This window comes from Thrips palmi, unplaced genomic scaffold (genome assembly GCF_012932325.1).
Source record: "Thrips palmi isolate BJ-2018 unplaced genomic scaffold, TpBJ-2018v1 HiC_scaffold_18, whole genome shotgun sequence".
NCBI lineage: Eukaryota > Metazoa > Arthropoda > Insecta > Thysanoptera > Thripidae > Thrips > Thrips palmi.
Window position 1 is genome coordinate 6,161,810 of NW_023144627.1, and position 16,080 is coordinate 6,177,889.

The 16,080-nt window shown below is 58.8% G+C and overlaps 2 protein-coding genes across 2 annotated transcripts in view; both read right to left on the minus strand.

The window, feature by feature from the left end:
• Positions 1 to 7,299, minus strand: part of LOC117644652 (synaptotagmin-6-like) — a 49,073-nt gene extending 41,774 nt beyond the window's left edge. The window contains exon 1 of the mRNA XM_034384263.1: positions 7,068 to 7,299. Coding sequence (XP_034240154.1) covers positions 7,068 to 7,299 — 232 coding nt within the window. The remainder of the gene's footprint in view (positions 1 to 7,067) is intronic.
• Positions 7,300 to 11,868: 4,569 nt separating this feature from the next.
• LOC117644612 (pupal cuticle protein G1A-like) lies at positions 11,869 to 13,071 on the minus strand. Its single transcript, XM_034384220.1, has 2 exons — positions 13,012 to 13,071; positions 11,869 to 12,405 (listed from the first exon to the last, which is right to left on the minus strand). Exons 1-2 carry the CDS (start codon positions 13,015 to 13,017, stop codon positions 11,980 to 11,982), a joined length of 432 nt encoding a protein of 143 aa, XP_034240111.1. The 5' UTR covers positions 13,018 to 13,071; the 3' UTR covers positions 11,869 to 11,979.
• Between the last annotated feature and the right edge of the window lie 3,009 nt (positions 13,072 to 16,080).

Genomic DNA, 16,080 nt, shown 5'->3' on the forward strand with positions numbered 1-16,080 from the left:
TCTGGAGCTCAAAACGCGTTCTGGACTTTGACCGCGCCTCCATCGTTCCTCTGACCCACTGTGCGAGGACGTCGACGGCGAGGTGCGAATCTAGGCCGAGGCCCGCGAAAGCCTCCCTGCCAATTTCCGCCACAAACTCCACGCCTAGGATCTTCTTTGTACTCGCGAGACCGCGGCTCGGCTCCGCTCGGCTCGGCTCCAAACTCCCCGCCGTTTTTCCCACCTGCTCGTCCCGAGTCGTCCCGAGTCGCATCCGCATCCGGCTTCCCGTCCACCTCACAGGGCCCTCGCAGGGCCGCCAACCGCCTCGGCTTTTTATGCCGGAAAGTTGGCAACAAAGTTATTCAAGACGACAGCAACAGATGCGCGGTACACTACAGAGTCGGTTGGTGCGCCTGCGCCGCCAAAGTTCTCGGACAGGCGGCCCTGCCCCGCCCGGCCCGGCGACGAAGGACGAAGTGGCGAGCCTCTATCATAAATCTAAATTAGGCGCGCAAGAACATCGGGCCGGCCTGTACACTGATTCCGAGAGTCGTTTTCTTCTCTCTCTCTCTCTCTCTCTCTCTCTCTCTCTCTCTCTCTCTCTCTCTCTCTCTCTCTCTCTCTCTCTCTCTCTCTCTCTCTCTCTCTCTCTCTTGCACTCATGGAGCATCCCGCGTAGGAGCGAGAGAGATAGAGCGACGAAAACGACTCTCAGGGTGCCGGCTCTGTTTGGGACTGACGGCTCGAAGACTCCGGGATTGCGGCTCACCCTGAAGCTTTTCGCCGTCGGTTCGGATCGCTTTTTCGAGTCCCTTCGGGCCTGCCTGGCTGCCTGCCTGGTTGCAAAACCATTCGACGTGCGTTACCTTGAGCGCGAAAGCCCCGGGCGCGGTGGCGTGCCATGACTGGCATGTGAGCCGAGTTGAAAGTCAGCGAGGTTTTGTTTTTTTTTTTTTTTTTTTTTTCTGGTGACCCTGGGACTGACAAGGAAGAGCGACAGTGCAAAGCACCGGGGCTTTACAGCATTCATTCTACGTCTGCGACAAAACTTGTGCCCACAGGAAGTCCCTTTGTGTTTTGAAGAGGAAGGGGAGGCACAGTGGGCCAGAAGACCGGTGGAGGCGGCCAAAGCTCTAGACGCGTTTTGAGCTCCAGAGTCGCTAAAGGGGACCCAACCGAGCGTGTGACCCCACCAATGGATTCCTCGTTCGGATGGCAATCCATTGGTGCGGCCACACGTTCGGTTCGAGTCCTAGCGACTCTGCGGAGCTCAAAACGCGTCCAGAGTTTTGGCCACCTCCACCGGTCTTCTGGCCCACTGTGGATGGGGATGTGGCCGCAGATGTCTCGCGAGCTCCACAAAGCCGTAGTCGGGGCGGACGGACCAAACGCGCGGCGCCTACCAATTGTTTGGATGCGTGCTCATTTCAATTTCGCGCCAGCCGCTGTGTTGTGATTGCACACATTTGTCACACACTGAACGGGATTTTCCGTTACCGGCCGTCGCGGAGAAATAATTGCAGTGTTCCACCGCTTCCGCAAAAAAAAAAAAAAACCGCTACAAAAGCAAATAATTTCCAATTTGTGGCTTTTCACCGTGAAAATATGAGTTTTTTAGTTCTGATTTTTTGTTTACACTTCCAAATCTCCGTTTCATTAATGAGCCTAAATTTTTCGACGCGCGAAGAGAATCCTGTGCTATCCGTCGCCCGCCTCAAAAAGGACAGAATGAGTTGCTATACTCCCTCGCCGCCCGGAGGCCCCACCTGCGAGTCACTCTGTCTCACAGTGGGCCAGAAGACCGGTGGAGGCGGCCAAAACTCTAGACGCGTTTTGAGCTACAGAGTCACTAAATGGGACTCGAACCGAGCGTGTGACCCCACCAATGGATTGCTCGTTCGGAGAGCAATCCATTGATGGGGTCACACGTTCGGTTCGAGTCCCATTTAGCGACTCAAAACGCGTCTAGAGTTTTGGCCGCCTCCACTGGTCTTCTGGCCCACCGTGTGTCTCTCTCGCACCTACACGGCACGCCCCATGGGTGCGAGGGAGACAGCGAGACTGCTGCACGATGTGCAAGGTCCCTAATGAGCGGCGAGACGAAGCCCGATGAATCACGGAAAGACGCGAACAACGAGGAAACCCTAGTCCTCCTCGATGAGGTCTTATTTGTGCTGCGCGGCGCGGAGGGATGAAATTAAAATTTGGAGCCCGAGACAACAGCGGTCCGAGATGGTGGTCGTGACGAGACAAGAAGGGCGAGGGAGGGAGAGAGAGGGTTAATAAAATTAGGAAGGGGTTCTCTTGATGAGGCCAGGCCGCCCGAACCTCGTCGTGTTTATTACACAGGGCCATCGGACGCCATCGGGAGGGGCGCGGAGACACACTGACAAAAACAAAAATAAATGTTTAGAAAAATTGGAAACAGTGGAAGGACAGTTTGGAAAATGGTCTGAGCCGCGAGTCTGGCCATTGGTCCATTGCCGACCTGCCAGCTTGTTTCAAGGTCGGGGCAGTTACATCACACCGGTCATCCCGGCAATGCCACTGTCCGCTACACCGCAAACGAAAAAAGGAAAAAAAAACGGAAAGGAAGGACAACAATGGAGAGTCCTGTCGCGTCGCATCCAGCCCCGAAAGAAAGGGTGGCAGAATAATGGGTCCGAGAGATTAAAAAATGATTACGAAAATTAGCCCCAGCGGTGAGTGGCTTCGCAAAGAAAAATAAACGAGACGAAAAACAAAATCGGCGAAACCGCGATTTAAACGACAGTGTGGCTGGGAGCTGGGCCGGCTCGCTGACAGCCACGTGGAAATTGATGGGTATTGGCGATGGTGGGGCTGGCTGGCTGGCTGCACGTTATGCCATCAAAAACGGCTACAGCGTGTGCGGCTTAAGAGCTCAGACCGGGCCACTGCCACGCACTGCCACGCACGGCGCGAGGATTAGCCCCGCGGGGGAAAGTTACGCGGCACCGCCTTTACCTTCCAGTGGACCGCCACGGAAAAAGCGAAAAGCGTGCCAACAAGGCAACGCAACTTCTGACAGGCAGGTTGGTTGTGCCGGCAGGCAAGGCGGGCAGGCGGCAGCGGGCGGACAGACCGGGTGGACAGACAGACAGACAGACAGACAGACAGACAGACAGACAGACAGACAGACAGACAGACAGACAGACAGACAGACAGACAGACAGACGACGACAGACTACCAGACAAACAGACAGACGGGCAGACAGACAGACACGCGTCGGGATGATGGCGAGAACTCGGCTCAGCAGCATGGAGCCCCTGCCACAGCGAGGATAGGCTGTACCGCAGCGCACGCGTGCGCTCCGATGGCCTACTCTCTCTTGAACTTGAACTTGAGAGGCTAGACCACAAATGATCCTTTGCCGTTCGGGCCCGGTAACTGCCATGCTTGCATTGCACAACATGACATACCGTCCGTACAAAGAGCAGGAACCTTTACCTCGGCGGCCGGGGTCGGAAAGAGCCTTTCGCCTGCTCGACACCTGTCCGACCCTGCTTCCTAGGGAACCCTCTCGGGAGTGACAGAGACAGATGACGCACCGGGTCGCAGATCGCACAGATCACCTCTGAAACCATTACGCCGCTTCATCGCCCTCTCTCTCTCTCTCTCTCTCTCTCTCTCTCCCCACTCTCTCTCCCTCCTCTCTCTCTCTCCTCTCTCTCCTCCTCTCTCTCTCTCCTCCATCCCTCTCTCTCTCCTGTCTCTCTCCTCCATCCCCCCCTCTCTCCTCTCTCTCTCTCTCTCCTCCTCTCTCTCTCTCTCTCTCTCTCTCTCTCTCTCTCTCTTTCTCTCTCTCTTCCTCTCTCTTTCTCTCTCCTCTCTCTCTCCTCTCCTCTTTCTCTCTCTCTATCTCTCTTTTCTCTCTCTCTTCTCTCTCTCTCTCTCTCCTCTCTCCTCCATCCCCCTCTCTCTCTCTTTCTCTCTCTCTCTCCCTCCCCACACTGTTAGAAATTAGTTCCGAAATTTTATGGAGAAAAACCCTATAATCACGTTCATGGAGACTCCATTCATTTTCCATTTTTTTTCGGAGAGATTTTCTCAGCGCTTACACAGATGTTCTTCGGAGCATTCCTTGGGTCCAGATAGGAGGTAAAATGCAAGTCTTTTCTCAGATACATTAAAGAGGACTTCGCTGAAGCATTTTTTTGGTCTGAAATGATCAAAGAAGGGACAACCTCATTCGAGCTCATTTGACTTATATCTTGTAGCTTTCCCTTCATATTATGAAAACTGAGCTCAAGAAGTAGGGGTTCACCCTTCCCTCAATTTTTAACTGGTTGCAAACCTTTTTTTCGTGTTTTTGTGATAGTGCAGCATGCATTTTTGTTCAAAATTCCGAAATTTTTCGGAGAAAGCCCAGAATTTGCATTTATGGAGAGCTCCATGCAGAAGTTTCGGAAAAACTCCATGATTTTTCCATTTTTTTTCGGAATTTTCTGACAGTGCAGGATTCCTGGTGGTTACACAGAGGCGGCAGAATGTCACGACCTTTTACAACAAGCCAGGAAGCGCCATCACGGCCCCATCGGGCCGCAAACGAACCTTGAAATTCGAGCCGCGCGCTCGCGGGCACCCTTAGCCGCGGTCGTAGAGGCACCGGCCTGCGACCCGCTGGGACTGACGTTCAAATACCGAGGGAGTATTTTTTTTTCTACCCGAACTATAGGAGTTAGACTCTTTGAACGCAAGATAAAAGTTTCAAAGGTAAAAACGACGCCTCCTGGCAATAAGGCTCTATCTTTTCCGTACGTCTCTAAAAGGCTCTATCTTTTTCGTACGTCTCTAAAAGGCTCTATCTTTTTCGCACGTCTCTAAAAGGCTCTATCTTTTTCGTACGCCCAAAAGGTTCTATCTTTTCAGGCAGTCTTTTGAGATATCGAGAGTTAAAGATTTGATTAGTTATCAACATGATGGTTTATTTCGGTTCATGACGGTATGTGCTTTCACTCTCAACCATCAAAAGGTAGTAATATCCCAAAACAGAGTTATAATAACTAATCAAATCCTGAATAAGATAGAACCTTTTAGGCGTACGAAAAAGATAGAGCCTTTTAGAGACGTGCGGAAAAGATAGAGCCTTTTAGAGACGTACGAAAAAGATAGAGCCTTTTAGAGACGTACGGAAAAGATAGAGCCTTATTGCCGGGAGGCGTCGAAAAGTGAAAATGAATATCATGAAGGTTGGCTGTTTTGAAGCAATCTGCAATTTTCCATGTGCTGATGCCCACAACTACTTGTCCACAGACGGCTTCCATTTGAATTCCATGTGGCGAAAGCGGGACATTAGGAAATCAGCAGTGTACGTACGGCGGTGTTTTATTGGGGGCTCGGTCCATGCCAGCTCGGAGGGGGAGTAGTGGCTGGTTGCGTTTGCGAGGCGAGCTTTCATTTCCCGGAGTGGTCTTTGATTTTCCAGCCCGAGGTGTGCCCGCCTGGTGCCCGCGATGCCCGAGGCAACGCACAGTGGGCTAGAGGACCGGCGGAGGCCGCCAAAACCCCAGACGCGTTTTGAGCTCCAGAGTCGCTAAATGGGACTCGAACCGAACGTGTGACCCCACCAATGGATTCCACGTTCGGAGAGCAATCCATTGGTGGGGTCACACGTTCGGTTCGAGTCCTGTTTAGCGACTCTGGAGCTCAAAACGCGTCTGGAGTTTTGGCCGCCCCCACCGGTCTTCTGGCCCACTGTGCAACAGCCTCCACGCGCCGAAACATTTCCCCGGGATTTTCTCCGAGCTCCTTTCACTCATAGGACCGGCCTCGCCTTTCGTTCCGAGACCCGTTTCTTTCTCTAGGTGCTGTTGATTGGCTGGTACTGGGTTACAATAAAAATAGCAAATAAGCGCCTTTTTTTCTAAAGCTGTTTCCAGTTTATTTATATTTCTGAAACGCGCGGAGGATGCTTCCCTCCCAGACTCGGGTTCAACTCCGTCTCGCTTTCGCGAGTTTGGATTCTGCCTCCCCTCTCTGTCTTTCTGCTCATTGCAGTGCATTCACTCGTCTGCCTCGTTCTTCTTATTTCAGTGCGAAAGTCTCTTTCCGGAGCGCCTTCGACACGCCCCCCTCCCCCTCCCTCCCTGTTTTCCACGCTTCGCACCCCATCATGGAAATCGCGTGCAACTTGGGAACACGCCACTTGAAAACTGTGGCATTGTTTCCAGCCAGACAGGTCCACTGTAACACTGTTAAACGCGAATCGGTACTGAAGAGGAAGCAGCTGCCTTCCGTCGCACTCACTTTTTATACAATTTGAATTATTTTTATTTTTTTTTATCTTTCCTGGGGCAGCCTCGAAGTCGGTTCGGCGCCACCTGGGACTTCCCTCCTCCATTATGAATGTCCTTGTGCGTCGCTAAGGGCTCCAGGCTCCAGCCTCCGGGGCGTTCCAGGGCGTTCCAGGGCGTTCCATGGCGTTCCAGGGCGTGTCGGGGCGTGTCAGGGCGTTTCAGGGCGTTCCAGGGCGTTCCAGGGCTTTCCAGGGCTTTCCAGGGCCGTGCCAAGGACGCCGTGCCGCTGCCACCTTGGAAGCCACTCCAGTCGGGACGAGCCAGCACCATGCCTTCACCTCGCCATGTGCTCACCCTTCCCGCCCGACACAGCCCTGACGTCGGCGGGGACTCCGGCGACACCGATTCAAGGTCAATGGCAGGCGGGCGGGCCGCGGGCAGACCGAGCTGGCGGTCAGGGCCAGCGCCGGACAGACGGGGGTGGCAGGCTGGGAAGACGAGCGGACACGCGCCGAGCAGCCAGTCAACGCACTCGCCGCCGATGAAAGGCTTTTTGGCGGAGACACAGCGACAGACAGACAGACAGACAGACAGACAGACAGGCAGACAGACAGGCAGGCAGACAGGCAGACAGACAGGCAGACAGGCAGACAGACAGACGGGACAGGCGGGCAGACAGACAGACAGGCGGGCAGACAGTGACTTAGGCGGGTTATGCATAAGTGAGCAGCCGTTTAGGGCGTGCCACGGCGTGCCCCCTACCGACCTTCGCGGCCTCCAACGAGGACCACGGTGACGACAGAGGACTCTGGTCGGCGAGGACCCACCTGTTGTCGCGGCCCTGTTGTCGTCCGCGGAGTGCACGACGGCGAGGGCGGCGGGCAGGGAGGCCGAGACCACGGAGCCGACGGGGTGCGCGGGGGCGTTGGGGGAGGCCGACGGGGAGGTGCGGAGGTCGCGGCTGGGAGGCGGGGCGCGGGGGGAGTCGGGGGGCCGTCGAGCGTCGTGGTGCACGTCGTCGTAGTACTCGGGCTGGCGACGCACGCGCGTGACTCCCATCACGAGCGCCGCCCGGACTGTCACGCTCCCGGACAAGCACTGGCGTCGCTAGCGTCGCTGGCGTAGTCGCGGTCGTACTCCAGGGCCCCGCCATCCCCTCCCCTCCCCTCCCCTCCCGCCCCTACCGCCAGCCAGCAGCCACCCCACGCTACGCACCGCCCCGGCCAGGCCCGGCCAGGCAGCGCAGCGCGGCGCAGCGCCCCAAGCGGGGCGTGGAACTACTACGCGCCGCACCACGCGCCCCGCCACGCCCGCCACGCGCGGGGAGGTCCTGGAGGGGGCTACGCTGGACGAGGCTCGCCCGTGCGCTGGCCTGGGGTCACTGGGATGCTCAGCTTGCGTCACGGCCTCGGCCGCGGCCTTGAGCGGCCTGGGCCACGGCCTTGGTCACGGCCTCGGTCACGGCCTTGAACGGCCTGGGCCACGGCCTTGGTCACGGCCTCGGTAGCGGTGCACAGTGGGCCAGAAGACCGGTGAAGGCGACCAAAACTCCAGACCCGGCTTGAGCTCCAGAGTCGCGAAATGTGACTCGAAGCGAACGTGTGACCCCATCAATGGATTGCTCTCCGAACGAGGAATCCATTGGTGGGGTCACACGTCCGGTCCGAGTCCTGTTTAGCGACTCTGGAGCTCAAAACGCGTCTAGAGTTTCGGCCGCCCCCTGCGGTCGTCTGGCCCACTGTGGAGGCCCGCTGCAGCCAGGTGGCGAGGCGTAAGGCACGTGGACGTAAAGGGATACGCCGGGAGAACCTTCCGCCCTTCCGGCCGGCCCATCCATTTCCGGACAGAAATCGACTGGCAGCGGAATGGCCGGGGTTCGAATACCGGCACGTGTCTTCTTTTTCTTTCGCACAAAAAAAGGTACAGAAAGGGCGTTTCATTTTTAGGGCGGGCCACGTGTTGGTGGCCGGTGGCGGAGGGCGGAGGCGTGTTGAAAGAGGTTTCGTATCGAGTTGCGTTCCACTCGACTTCCACTAACAAGGAGGCAGACGGCAGCGCCCTCGCGGTGGAGGCGGCAGGCGAGGCAAGCGGCAGAGAGGCTGCAGCGCGCTGGAAACATTTTCAATTAACAGCCGAGACAATGGGATGGCGGCCCGATAAGTCTTTTCTCATTTGAGCGTCGCCTGTTTCGCTGGAACCGCGGAGCGAGCACAGCGGAGCAGCGCGACCAACTTGGCCGCCGCGCAGTGGTGCCACACTTGGCGGCGAACGCTGCCGAAACTCTACACGCGTTTCGAGCTCCAGAGTCGCTGGGACTCGAAGCGAACGTGTGACCCCACCAATGGATTCCTCGTTCGGAGAGCAACCCATTGGTGGTGTCACACGTTCGGTTCGAGTCCCATTTAGCGACTCTGGAGCTATACGCGTCCGGGATTTTGACCGCCGCGGCCGGGAGCCCCTGCGGACGGCGGGGTAGGCAGCCCAGCGTACAGTGGTGCGCACAGTCCGCTGGGCGGCCTACCTGCCAGGCGCTCTGGGCGACAAGGTGCGCGCCAGAAGGCGCCTTCACCACCAGTCAACAAGGCCTCATCAAGGTTGAAAAAAAAATGCAGAAGGGTTGTTTTTTCATGCAAAATCCGTTTTTTGCCCGTCCCGGTGGACCAGACCGCGGCCGGAGGGGAGGGACGGGTAGAATCGATTCAGCCAACTACGATAATAGCAACAAAAGAAGGGGCGAGGAGATAAAAATAAAAGTAAAAGGCGTAGTTTGGTTCCCTTCGCTCTCTGGTGACTTTAAAGACCCCGCCGACGGGCAGGGGTCACGCGGACGACTCGCAGTGGGCCAGAAGGCAGCACGCCAGTCGAGGCAACAACTCTCCAAGCACATTCTGGGTGGTTCTGGGGGCGGAGTTTTGGACGCCTCTGGCTGTGACGCAACCCGAACGGATGAAGCTTGACTTCGAATACCCTGCTTCGCATTTAGAAACGCCTACTTCACATGGGTGTGGGACCCAGTGTTGGAGACCCTGCCCGCCAAAGCACCGCTATGCCTCTGGTCCGGTCCGCACGTGGCAAGTAGTCCTACTAATTTCGCTTATCTCGAAAAGGGCATCTTTTTGACAACCCTCTCCCTTCGTTCCTTCCTTTCCACATCGTTTCGCAGATCTCTTCCTTCCCTTCTCCTCCTCGAGGCGTCCACAGCTCGGCCGGAGCTTCAAAGATTACCGCCGCTGATTCCGAACTGCCTCCCTCGCACCCTTCCTTCGAGTGCGACAGAGACGGAGCGACGGAACAACAAAATGCGACAAAATGCCGCGCCACGAATTAGACGCGACGTTTCGCGACACTGTCGTTGACGTCTACGAGTCCGGCGGGGCGGGGCGGGGCGGGGTGGGGCGGGGCGGGGTGGGGCGGGGCGGGGCGTGGTGGGGCGGGCGGGGTTGGGCGGGGCGGAGCGGGTTGGGGCGGGGCGGGGCGGGGCAAGGCGGGGCGTGGCGGGGACAACACGATGTCGCTTAATTGAAGCCGGCGGTCCTCTGGCCACCCTTGACAGCGCTGGCGTCCGGGCAGCCACCTGACAGCGCGGGCAGCCAAAAGGCAGCCGACGGGCTGGCACTTGGGCTCCACGTGCCCGTGACGTGGGCACCCCCTCCCCACCCCCTCCCCACAGTGTATCGACCGGGAAGCTACTGCTCCGCACCTGTGTGCCCGGCCGCACCGTCCCCGAGACGGGCAAACCGACGGCCAAGCCGGCCACGAACATGGAGGAAACGAAGCCCCAGCCGAAACAATCCGGGATTTATCGAAAAGGGCCCCAGACCGCGCCCCGCCCCGCCCCGCCCCGCCCCGCCCGGGGGAGCCAGCGCGGCGAGGCGAAGGGAGCACACAACAGGTGGGGCGGGGCGGGGCGGGGCGGGGCGGGGCGGCAACAGGGTGGGGCAGGAACTGTTGCTTGTCTGCGGTCCCTTCCCAAGGCCCACCAACCGTGCCACCGAAACACGGTGGTGCCCGTCGTGTGTGTGTGCGTGCCCGTGTGTGTGTGTGTGTGTGTGTGTGTGTGTGTGTGTGTGTGTGTGTGTGTGTGTGTGTGCGTGCGTGTGTGTGTGTGCGCGTGTGTGTGTGTGTGCGTGTGTCACTGTCAGTGTGTCTGTGCGGACGGCCTTCGGGGGAGCGCCCTGCCCTGCCCTGCCCGGCCCTGCCCTGCCCCTCCCCCCGAGTGTTTACCCAGCATCATGCGTGCACACAGAGCCGGAAGGAATCGGGGCCGGAATCATGCGGCACGACGGAGCCGAGTTCGCGGACCGCCACCACACCAGGCGAAATGGACGAATGGGGATTAAACAGAGACCTGCTCGACCTGCTGTCGGCTCGAATACACGGTAAAAACGGTTCCCCATTTCCCAAGGAACTCCCTGGAAATCGCCTATGCCTTTACCATAGGCATCCTGGGAAAACCAGGAAACGTTTTTGTACCGTGTACCCTACCCCTGAAACGTGAACGGTACGTGAGTCCAGACCCGGCCTGAACGGAAAAACTGTCCCTGGCCTGAGCTTCCTCTCGCTCGGTTAATCCATCTCCAGGGATTCTCGCGACCATTGGTCAATCCCCGAGAGATGCTGTAACAGTGTGGCGACGGAGAAAACTCAGTTCGACGCGAGCGCTGCGTGGTGGCGGGCAGAGCAACTACCATACGCGAAAAAGGTTCGTCTGCCCCATTCAGGCGCCAGTCACGCCAGTCAAACCACTCCCGACGTCTCTCTCTCTCTCTGTCTCTCTCTCCCTCTGCCTCTCTCTCTCTCTCTCTCTCTCTCTCTCTCTCTCTCTCTCTCTCTCTCTCTCTCTCTCTCTCTCTCCCTCTCCCAGGTAAACACGCCGCGGACCGTTGTATTTTTCATCTCGCGCGATGTTGGCGGTCCTTTTTTGGCGGAGCCATTAGCCGCAGCTTCATTGGTCCAGGAAGCGAGCGACCTTCAAGGCCACGCACTGCGCGTGCCGCTGCGCGATGACCACCAAGACGGCCGGGAACGGTTCCCATTAATCGGCCGCTTCGTTTCGGCCGCTTTGCAGCGCGCAAAGTGTCAATTAGTGGTCTTTGAGGACCTAACCTCGTTGCCGGCAAATTGGATTCGGCGGTGAGGTGCAGGCCCGAGCAACGCCGCGGATTAAATTGTGTTAGGCGGTTATGTCGTTAATCGCACGCGGATCGAGAGAGCAGCAGTGGCAGTGGGTGGTGTCAGGCGCTTGACTCGAGTGCCTCTCACTCGACGCACAGTGGGCCGGAAGACCGGTGGAGGCGGCCGAAACGCTAGACGCGTTATGAGCGCCAGAGTCGCTGAATGGGACCCAAACCGAACGTGTGACCCCACCGATGGATTCCTCGTTCGAAGAGCAATCCATTGGTGGGGTCACAAGTTCGGTTCGAGTTCCTTTTGGCGACTCTTTTTTTTTTTTGTATCATTCCGCTCAAACTTTGTTGAGTTCGGGGTTGTGCCTATTTGAGGAACACCCCTTTGACTGGACTGACCTCTGGCGCTCAAAACGCGTCTCGAATTTTGGCCGCCCCCACCGGTCTTCTGGCCCACTGTGCGTTGGTGCAGGGAAGCGAGGAGGAGTGAGAAACAGACCGGTCGTTGTGGAGGAGTTTATTGACAGTGTAGGTCGCTACTACCGAAGGCGAAGCAGCACTCGACCCTCAGAGCGACGGGGAGCATGATGGCGGCGGGAGTTTGACGGGCGGCTCACTTCCTGGCGACCAGGACGGGGGAGCCGGCGGCGTAGGCGCCGTAGCCGTAGTGACCGGCGACCAGGGGGGCGGCGTAGCTGCTGACCACGGGGGTGGCGGCGTAGGTGCTAGCGACCACGGGGGCGGCGGCGGCGTAGGTGTGGACGACGGGGGCGGCCTTGTAGGCGACCTGCTGCTGCTGCACGACGGGGACCTGCACGGGGGTGGCGTGGTAGCTGACGGCCACGGGGGTCTGGACGTGCTGCACCACGGGGCTCACGGCCTGGTAGGCGTGGCCCTCCACGGAGGAGTAGGCGAAGTTGCCGCCCAGACGCTCGCTCTGGATGACGGCGCTGTCGTGCTGGGGCGCGCGCAGCAGTGTGGTGGCGGGGATGAGGCCGGCGGAGGCGGAGGCCACGACGGCCAGGACGAAGAGGGCGACCTGGAGGGCAGCGGCAGCAGCGACAGCGTTAGGGCGGCACACAGTGGAGTGGCACACAGTGGAGTAGCACACAGGGGCACTTGGCACCGAGAGGGCTGCCAACCTCAGCCTGCCCTCTACGTTTCTCAGTGGGCCAGAAGACCGGTGCACGCGGTCAAAACTCTAGACGCGTTTTGAGCTCCAGAGTTGATAATCGGGACTCGAACCGAACGTGTGACCCCACCAATGGTTTCCTCGTCCGGAGAGCAATCCATTGGTGGGGTCACACGTTCGGTCCAAGGCCCATTTTGCGACTCTGGAGCTCAAAACGCGTCCAGAGTTTTGGCCGCCTCCGCTGGTCTTCTGGCCCACTGAGCGTAAGGGCTTCGCTATCAAGAGGTCGCCTGGTACGCAGGCTGAGGTTGGCAACACTGTCAACTTTAGTGCACAATGGAAATTTTCGCCAATTTATGTGGCAACACTGACATCACACAAATATTTCATTCACCAAAAAGCAAACAAACACAACACAACGACACGCTAAAAGACTGGCTGGTGGCGGTAGTCGAACACGGTCATTTCCAGCTGAGCGCTTTTTCTTGAGGCTGTCACTGTCAGTGGACCTACCTTCATGGTGATTGCGGGAGATTCCTCGTCTGCTCTGGCAAGGGAACTGTACCCCTCGGATCCGGGCCGCCGCTTATATACCGGCCGATGTAGACTCTTCCTTTTCGAGTGCGCCCGGACGCCGCGGCGGACGCCGCGGATCGCCTCTCTCTCTCTCGCACTCTCTCGGGCGACGGAGACGGAAGCGGCCGAGCGCACCCGAACCAACCCGAAGGCGGCACGAAGCGGCGCTTTGGCTCCAGGGGCCACACCCAACACACCACACTGCAAAAAATTAAATTCGACGAAAAATAGTGGTTTTGCATACGTTTGATTGAAGGGCAAGGTGTTTTTTTTTGGAAGCAGCGAGGCGGGAATCGAACCTCGGGATCGTGAGTGCAGCAGGCGAGCACGCTGTCGAGCGCGCTGCTCGACGCTAAGCTTCTCAGGCTTGATGCGACCATTGCCGCCCGTGTTCAACACGTCGGAAAGTCTCATTGTTCGCAACGGGGGACTGCTCTTGCGTCGCAGCGAGCACTCGCTGGCGATGAAACAGACACCCGACGCTCTCTCTCTCTCTCTCTCTCTCTCTCTCTCTCTCTCTCTCTCTCTCTCTCTCTCTCTCTCTCTCTCCCTCCCTCCCACAAAGAGACAGTCTAGGGTTAACGGCTTCGCGATTTTACAGCCAGTCGGACCAGGGCAAAGCCGTCCCGGTGCAGGGCCCTGCCAAGTGCCCAACGCCCGACCGGTTGATTTTGGCAAAACTAGACAGCTGCTGTCACAACCACTATCGAGCTGCCGTGACGCTGCGGGGCTGCGGCGCGGAGCAGGAGGGGAGGCTCCAGCACCCCGAACGGCCGAACTTGAACCGCCCGTTGTTGAGGGCAGAGGAATCCATCAGCGCCAAGTTGCCGACCGCGGGCAGCCGAGCGGGTCGGCGAAACAATCAGGGAGCAACAACGGACCTCTCCAGCGCACAGTGGGCCAGAAGACCGGTGGGGGCGGCCGAAACTCCAGACGCGTTTTGAGCTCTAGAGTCGCTAAATGGGACTCGAACCGAACGTGTGACCCCACCAATGGATTGATCTTCGAACGAGGAATCCATTGGTGGGGTCACACGCTCGGTTCGAGTCCCATTTAGCGACTCTGGAGCTCAAAACGCGTCTGGGATTTTGACCGCCTCCACTGGTTGTCTGGCCCACTGTGCTGAGTCCAGTCGGATTCCATGCCGGCCCCAGCCGCATGCAGGAGGATGACCGCCGACACCGCGGGGCCGCGAGCCAAGCCGCGATTCACCCCGGGACTTTGTGCGGGGAAAAGGGCCAAGAGGGAATTGGATTAGCTGCGGTGATGGCAACTTACGAGGCGGGTATGAGGCTCGTTTACTCTCTCTCCTTCTCTCTTTCTCTCTGTCTGTCTGTCTCTCTCTTTCTCACTCTGTGTGTGTGTGTGTGTGTGTGCCAGAGCGCGGCCAGCCTCAACCATTGAATGAAACCAGCAGAAAGCTCTGGCAGCAGTGTGTTGTCTCAATGTGCATACCACCCCGCCCCGCCCCGCCCCGCCCCGCCCCGCCCCGCCCCGCCCGCGACGTCCAGAACAGTGTGGCGGCCGGACCGACGTCGGCGGGCGTTGACTGCAAGTGCAGAGGACTGCAGAGGCGAGGACCTGGCCGACGATCCTGGCGGCCCGGCCGGCCGATCCCCGGCGCCGTCAAGGACACCGAGCAAGATCAAGGTCCGCGCCGTCCCGCCCCACTCCACCGCCTCCTCCGGGAGCAGAAGGTGGGTGTGGCCGCGCCGGGCGCGCCGGCTCCGGTATGGGCGCGGTCCCCGCCGGTCCCGCGTTCGCACCGTGCATGGGACTACAGGGACTAGAATGCCGCCCGGCAGCTCTGGGGATGGACCGCGCCGACCAAGTCCGTGGACGGGCAAACACCGCTGAGTTCGACAACTCTTCACCCACAGTGGGCCGGAAGACCGGCGGAGGCGGTCAAAATCCCAGACGCGTTTTGAGCTCCAGAGTCGCTAAACAGGATTCGAACCGAACGTGTGACCCCACCAATGGATTGCTCTCCGAACAAGGAATCCATTGGTGGGGTCACACGTTCGGTTCGAGTCATGTTCAGCGACTCTGGAGCTCAAAACGCGTCCAGAGTTTTGGCCGGCGGCAGCGGGTCGCGCCAAACGCCTGTCGTTGTGGCCTGAGAGTGTACAGTGTACGCGGCGGGGCGCTGCTGCGTAGAACGCCCGTGGCTGTAAATCATACTGGAGCACGCGAAGCCGCGGCTGCATCCCCGCATAGTCCGCGTCGCCGCGTAGCCGCGTAGCTGCGTAGCACGCGCAGAAGGGACCCCGCAAAAATAACAATCCATTCTCTGCGTGTGGCCGCTGGGCCGCTTCAAAGTTTGATCCAGGGCAATTAATCACAGCGTCTAAAAAGAGCAACCCTTCGTTCGGCCCCGCCCCGCCCCGCCCCGCCCCGCCCCGCCCCATGCGAACGCCTTTCTTGTCAACCCAGCAGCCCCTTGACAAACGCGCTCGGTGCGGTGGCGGTGGCGGCAGTGTGGTGGCAGCAGGCAGCCCTAACAAAAAATGGCGAGTGCTCGCTCGGGGCTCCAGTTCGCCTCCCACCAGAAAGAGGGAAAAGTCGCGCGGGGTATCGACGCGTTTTTCGTGCTTTTCGTCCGTCCTGCGGGTGCACCGGGGGACTTACCCAGGTCAGGCCGTCAGCAGAGGCTGGTGGGAACCACACCCTCCTGTCGTTTTAGAATGGTTAGACACCCAGAGACATCGTACCGATCAATGGATGTTGACCGAACCAATGGATTCCTCGTTCGGAGAGCAATCCATTGGTGGGGTCACACGTTCGGTTCGAGTTCCATAGCGACTCTGGAGCTCAAAACGCGTCGAGAGTTTTGTCCGCCTTCACCGGTCTTCTGGCCCACTGTGGTGCGCCCGGTGCTCGGCAGCCCACCGCGCTCGTCAGATGGGTGGCCTACCTCGTCGGCGCAGCGCGTCACTCTGTCTCCCTTGCACTCACGCGCAGTCCCGTACGGTGCGAGAGAGACAGCTGCCTCCCCCGTCTTCCGCC